This window comes from Anser anser, assembly GCF_964211835.1.
Source record: "Anser anser genome assembly, chromosome: 4".
In the NCBI taxonomy this organism is placed as follows: Eukaryota; Metazoa; Chordata; class Aves; order Anseriformes; family Anatidae; genus Anser; species Anser anser.
The window spans coordinates 66,531,173-66,538,342 of NC_139724.1; the positions used below are offsets into that span (position 1 = coordinate 66,531,173).

The 7,170-nt window shown below is 39.5% G+C and overlaps 1 protein-coding gene across 1 annotated transcript; it reads left to right on the plus strand.

Annotated features, from left to right (window-relative positions):
* The first annotated feature begins 3,133 nt into the window (after window positions 1-3,133).
* S100P (S100 calcium binding protein P) lies at window positions 3,134-6,969 on the plus strand. The gene is made up of 2 exons (XM_083833317.1): window positions 3,134-3,332; window positions 6,556-6,969. Exons 1-2 carry the CDS (start codon window positions 3,195-3,197, stop codon window positions 6,703-6,705), a joined length of 288 nt encoding a protein of 95 aa, XP_083689443.1. The 5' UTR covers window positions 3,134-3,194; the 3' UTR covers window positions 6,706-6,969.
* Window positions 6,970-7,170: the final 201 nt, after the last annotated feature.

Below are 7,170 nucleotides of genomic sequence, written 5' to 3' on the forward strand. Positions count from 1 at the left end.
CTAAATCTAGTACACTAGTAAATGTGTTTAAGTTGAGTCAATATACAATGGTAAAATATATTTCCTGTGCTTCAGCTTTGCCTGACGGCAGTACTTCATCTCTCAACTCAGAAATTCACAGCCCATTAATTGACCTCGGTCTTCACGATTTTACCTGTCTTTAAACTTCATTTAAATAGTATGTGACTTTAATAATTGGATTTGTGAAATAAATGTTAAGGGTATTTTGAGAAGTAAATGATAATAAGATGATGAAGACTACTGCCTATTTGAAGAACCCTCAAAATAACTAACAGAGCTGATTCATCATGTCACCGAGCATCACATGTGCTGGTAAGACCTTCTTCCTGTTTACACATCACTGTTGCCTGTTTAGTTTAATCTCTTTGTGTTTTGCAGAACAACGTAGTAGCTGCATCATTTAGACATACGTAAATTTGCCGTGCATTGTGGAAACAAAATGACCTTTAAAAATCATTACCCAGACTTACAGCAAGTTTTCAGAGTCAGTGCAAAGGAAAACTCCACTCTTCAGTAAATAAAGTGTGTTGGTAGGCTAAATTCAACAGAATATCCAGGACACTGGAAAAGATTTTTTTTATATATATAATTTTGTCTTAGTGTGGAATATGCAATGGTTGGTTTGGAGTAAAATGTTACCCTCACATCAAGAGAAAAATAAAGTGCTTTTTAGTACTGCTGCTGAGATGGAACTTATGAAAAACAGTGAATTCGTCATTTCAAATTGTGCTTTCTTCCCCCTGCGCTTCTTACATTCTAATACATAACACATTTGTGAAAATTGTCAAAAAGTTGTTCTCCTGTAACTTCCTGAACCTTTTGGAATAAATGTTAAGGGATGATAAGCTCTAATAGAAGTTTAACTTTTCAACTGTCCCAGCGGTGACTGTGACACAAATGGCTCTTCAGAGCTGATAAATGTATTTATTCAGACTTTTCCGAAACAGACGCTGCTGAGAAAAGCATAAGATAAAATTTATTCTCAAAGAGAAAATCATCACAAAGTCACACAGATCTCATGTAAGTCTGACTGTCTGGCCAAGTACCATGAAATTTAAATATCTGGATGGTTTTTGGAAATGACTTGACCCTGCCCATTAGTATCATATAAATAATTTAAATTTTTGGCCCAAGTCAAGCAAGACCTAATTCTGGATAAACCCTCAGTAACACCTCACCCAAGCTGTTGTCTATGCTGTTCCTTGAAGAAAGAAACCTGAGAGAAGTGACCAACGGCAATTATTTGCATGAAAATAATAATATAAAATTTAACCAAACCCACAGGAAATGGCTTATCTCGCAGGGAAGCTGGACAGGCGTCAAAATACTTCTTGCTCTCCTACAAATACCTCCTATTTGTGCTCTTCTTTGTTCTTGTGGTTTGTTTCTATTTTGCAAACAGTTGTAATAGTCTGTTTTGTGCCTTGTGCTCCAAGCTGCTATTTTTAATGAAAAACAAATTAGAAGAAAATATTTAAACAATACAAAAAATGTGAATTGAAAAGTCTGAGCAGCACTGATGCGTGTGCATGCACATGAATACAAATATGCCATGTTAAAAAGAAAAAAGATAAAAAGAAGATGTTACTACTATGGTGACCTTTCCATTTGTAGAAATTCAAGTCCTGTGGTTTATTTTGTGTTTTTGCACTTTTGGAGGCACTTCCGCAAAAACTGCGTCACCTTTGTTCGCACAGAAAAGTGGGTCAAGAATGAGGATAACTTTTCTGCCGGGTTATGTGAAAAAGGTGTGGCCATAAAGACATACCCTATTGGCTGAAGCTGATGATCTCCCCCTCTCTGTCATTTTGGGGTACTTTTTTTTTTGTTTTTTGTGTTACTAACAGGGATGAAAATGATCCAAAGTCATAAGAATGAGTGAAGTAGACACCTGATTTTGTTGGGGTTTCTTCCAGAGGGAGGAACTGATTTCTCTCCAATGGCCATGTTTAACATAGATGTTATGGATGTGTGTCAAGCAACAAGTTCCTGGCCCTCAGAGCACCAGTGATTGACACTGCGTGTGCATACAAACACCAGACGATGCTCATTGCTGGTGAGGCCTCATTGTTTGCTTTCTTCTTCTTCCTTCTTCTGAGGAAAACCACAGGTTTCAACAGGCACTTTAATGTAAAAACCTTCAAACTTTACCGAAAACCATTACCCATTTAATGCAAATCAATTGCAACTGTGTCATAAGGTTGAAGCCATGGGAACAAACAGCTCTTGCGAACTGTTTGAATAAAGCACGCAGCTTGAGACATTGCAGTGGTTTTCCAGAAGATACCAAATCAGTTACTGGGGAACATAAGAAGGAAAATCATGCTGTTGTTTCTTTCAAGGAGGTACTAGATTTATGTATGTTTGTGATGTGTCGGCTTTCTCTGAGGCATCATAAATGTCACAGAATACATTTTGTCTGATGAACAAGTGGCCACAGCTGTCTGTCAGAAGAGTTAATTTTTAAAATTCTTCTCAATTAAAAACAAATTTTGGCTAATTTCTTTGTAGCATGACACAACTGGAAACTTACCTTCACATATGCAGAGGTACACCCAAAGACATCCAAATTCAGCCTTAATTTTGGGAAGCCGTAATCAGGGTCTTCTACAGAGAACGTTTCACCATGGGATGCATCAGGCTATTCATGCACAGTGCCCTAGTTTTGAGAGGTTCCCCCAAATCATTTTCTCACACTGCATCCACTTACTTCTAGGATAGACATAACACACCTTCAGTGAGCTCCTGCATGTTTAGTGTAGCTGCCTGGCATTCAGTAGGGTGACCCTGCTTCTTGGGCAGAAGTTTTAACCTGTTCCCTGTTGAGTGTAGCTATACCTGGTCACCTTCTGCCACCTGAGCTTCCACTTCCATGTAACGTCCTCTGCTGTGTGTAGGCAGCAGCTGGAGACTGAGCAACGTGGGTCCAGTGCGTTTTGTGCCAGCCACTCCGGCACGATAATGCTGGAGCCATGAAGAGCTGTCAGTACTGAGGCATGCAGTACCCCGAGCGGCATTCGGTATGGGTATTTGCTGACTGATAACTGTCCCTCTGGTGAGCAACCACTGGACGGGACAGGGGCATAAAGCACCTCCAATAAGGCCAGTCTCCGTCCTTCAAAAGAGACCCGAGGCTGTTCCTGCTGAGGAGAAAGCCAGACCCCAGCAGCGGTATGTCCCAGCTGGAAACCGCGATGGGAATGGCCACGGCTGTCTTTGACAAGTATGCAAAGACGGAAGACAACACACAAACCCTCACCAAAGCAGAACTGAAAACCCTCCTTGAAAAAGAGCTCCCAAACTTCCTCTCAGTAAGAGAAGAGCATGGCATAATTTCTGTATAATGGCAAGGGCCACAGGCTGCATAGCTGTTACACATTACAGGGGAAGTTGCATCCAGAAACATGCAGTTGTTTGTAGAAACATTTTAAAATACACCACCTGACTAAAAATGGAGTAAATGTAAAACTGATTCTGATAATCAGAGCTATTCTCCATTTACCGAATTCATCACTCAATTTGTCAGGACCACGGCTTTGAAATAGGTTGGCTTTTGTCTTCAGAATTAATCTACTTTTTATTCCCGGATTTATAATCTTATGCGATGTCACAGCTGCTGCAAAGGTGATTATCTTGTCAGCAAGTGAAGATCTTGACTGGAGATGCAGAATCTTACACTTACTTTCCCTAGGTATTCATATTTACATACTCAGTATGCGCTTAAAAAGGACGCATAAACACAAAGAACAACAGATGAACTCAGAGCAAACTGTTTAACATCTGCCTTTAATAGTAAAAGGCCTGAAAAAGTATTTTACATCGCAGGTTTGCATGTAAGCATCATGTACATTTAAATAGTTTATATGTATATATATAATTTCTCTAGATAGGTATTCAGAATTCTTAGTACATTATAGCAAAAGCTTTCGTTGCCTAGGAGACAAAATGCTTTTCCTTTTCAATTGTTTTTTATTTGCTTCCCTTCACTAAAAAATCTAGAAAATGTTTTTTAAAGTCTTGATCTTTGCACTCACGACTAACATTTATTTGTCCGTCCACTTATTCTTCTTAAATGCAAAAATCTAGAGCCAAATGTTCCAAATGTAGCTACCACTTTTTTTATCCTGTATAATTCAATTTTTTAACAACTACTTCAGGGCACTGCGGACAGTACTTGATATGAGTTAGTCTCTTTACAAGCAAGCTGCATGAAATTATGGTATGAAATCCATGCCTGCTGGATTTATGACTCACAAATTAAATACAGATGCGATATTCAGAATAAAAATCTGGATGGCTCTGCGTGAATAGAAGAAAATGTCTCTGACATTATTTTAGATCAGTGGTTGTGACCCAAAAGATTCATAGTAAGTGTCCTGTTCCTGGTCTTGGACTTGCATGCTAGTCATAGTGTCTCCACATGAAGACAATCAAAAACAAAACACAACAAGCAACAACAACAAAACATAATTATAAAGGGGTATATATTATAAAAACTTGACTTTTGACGTTTGGCCTATGAAGAGCTGGGGAGCCCCTGCCCCAATGACAGCTGAATGGGATGATGCTCAGGGCCGGCCCTGGGTACCTTTGCTGGCAGGGCACCACCTGCTCCGGTTGCACGCAGCTGCTCTTCCAGCCCTAACTACTTCCTGAAATTGCTGGAAACAGATCAGCATTTTCCAGGAGGGTAATTAGCTAAATGTGCTATCATCTTTTAGTCTCCATCTCCATTTCCCATCTTTACTTATTCTAGAGAAAAAAAAAAAAAAAAAAAAAGAAAAAAAAAAAAAGAAAAAAAAGAAAAAGAGAAAAAGAAAAAGAAAAAGAAAAAGAAAAAGAAAAAGAAAAAGAAAAAGAAAAAGAAAAAGAAAAAGAAAAAGAAAAAGAAAAAGAAAAAGAAAAAGAAAAAGAAAAGAAAAAAAGGCACAGAAAAGAAAGGAAAAGAAATAAAAAGGGAAAGGGAAAGAAATAAAAAGGGAAAGGCAAAGAAAAATGAAAATAAAAAGGAAAAGAAAAAAAAATATTAGTATTAGAAAAAAATACTTTTTAAAAAAAGAAATTTGAAACAACAATGCCCTGTTTTGCAAACTAATAACTGCAGGAAAGCAATGGAGAATATAAATCTGATTTCAGGAAAATAAAAAAAACGTTACTGTTTTACCTGCATTTTACTGACTTTTTTTTTTCAAGAATGTTCTGAGAAAGGGGGTCCTTTAAATATACCTGGTTTATATTAATATTTCTGGTTTTAGGATTAGTTACAACTAGCAGAGCTCACAACTGCCTGGAAAGCTCTTGAGTCAATCAGAAGCAGAAGTAAATCCATGTCACAGGACTGAAGGGTTGGACTAGGTTATAAAGAGTTTGAAAAAAAATAAAAATTCCCACATCAGAAGTAAAATTCAGAAGTAAAAACAAGTTCATGTGCTTCACTGAATAGTTTTAAATATGCGCTTATAAATTTAAAATTGATGATTGAAAAGGAATAGAATTTTCCAGACACATTCATCAATCAATCTGGGCAACTGCTTCAACTTTTCGGGATCTAAAGGTGCACATTTTTTAAGTGAAACATGAAATTACAGAATGCAATATTTAATTCGACCGTGATCAAGCAGTGCCCCCAGGTTTCAGTTCAGGTAGTCAATCCTGTAAATTCCTTGAACATTTCCGAAAGTTTTTATATTTTCTTTCGATTATAATAGCAGATTTGGGTTTGTTTAGCTTCAAGAAAAGTCCAGCGGTAATGTCCTATGTTACGTGGGTCTCTACTGCCATCACCTGTTTGTTTTTCAAACTGCGTTTTTCCTAAAATTGGAGTCGATCAGTGCCGGGACTCAAGCCAAAAAAGACCTCCTGTGAGATTTCCTAGAAAAACCTTTTTTTATTTTGTCAAAATGTATACACATATATATATATATCTTTTTACTTGGCCATTGTCTTCCTTAATATCATCCTCACGATGGACTGGACTGGTGAGGCAGGCAGAAAGATACCAAGTTGGAAGGAATAAAGTTTGTTTTCTAATGTTTTTGCCTGTGATGCCTGCTGCCCGGGCCCAGGGAGCACCCTGGCACTGCTCGGGCTGCCCGCAGCCTTGCTGGAATGGCAGTGCTTGAAGCTTACGTCTGACATTTGCCCCCAGGAAAGCATCGTTTTGGCTTTTTCTAGGCTGTAAAGACCTTCAAGGGAGCAGGTGGGGAATGTGCATTGAACTCAGCTGTGCAGTGTCCTTAGGGCTTTGCACGGTGCAGCTTTAACCATGATGAAGGCTGTGTTAAAGGTAGAAAATGTGCTCCTCCGTGCTGGTGCGTGGCCACAGCTCCCGGGTGCAATAAAGCCAGGAGCGTGCCTTTAGCTGGAGGCGATGTGCTTGCTGAGACCTTTAGCACCCTTGGCATGGGGATGCCACCAGCACACACACAAACTTGTCCCCAGTGCCAGCCAAAGCCCCTGACCTCTGCGTGCTCCCTGTGATGCTTCTGGGCTTTGTGTAGCCTCCCACTGCAGCCTGCTGCTTTTCTTTTGCAGACAGGGAAGGACAAGGTTGCTATCAATAAAGTCTTCAGGAATCTGGATGAAAATGGTGATTTCCAAGTGGACTTCAAAGAATTTGTCATCTTTGTGGCAGCTCTGACTTGCTGCTGTCATAAATATTTTGAGCAGAAAGCAGCCAAATAGTTGTCGAAATGCTCAGAAGACACTGTCTTTGCCTGTGCTCCATATGCTAATGCTATGGATCCTGTCAACCCTTCCATGTACTGCGCTGCAGTTTACAAGCATGCTGGGCTGTAAAAATAAATCCTCCTGTGCTTACATCCCTGTCTTGAATGCTAAAATCCACTCCTTTGTGGAAGAGCCTGGGCTTAATGGGTCCCACTAACAAGTGTGGAGCAGTTTTTCTCTTTCTCTGCTTTTTGAAATGCTGTTCTTAACCAAAAGGCTCAATATCCATCCCAGGCAGGGCGGTAAACTGCCTCTCCGAGCTCATATGGATTTATTTCCTATTACAAATAAGGCCCTTGTACCAGTATAGTGATATTGCCGTGCAGTTGCAAGGTAGATAGGGGTGCACAATGCAACCATAGAACCATGGAGGGTTGGAAAAGACCTTAAAGATCATCCAGTTCCAACCCCTGCCATGGG

Excerpts from the sequence above, each read along its gene's own strand:
- S100P (XM_083833317.1), top strand. The coding sequence starts at position 3,195 with ATGTCCCAGCTGGAAACCGCGATGGGAATGGCCACGGCTGTCTTTGAC. Across the intron at positions 3,333-6,555 it reads AGCTCCCAAACTTCCTCTCA|ACAGGGAAGGACAAGGTTGC; the intron begins GTAAGAGAAGAG and ends TTTCTTTTGCAG.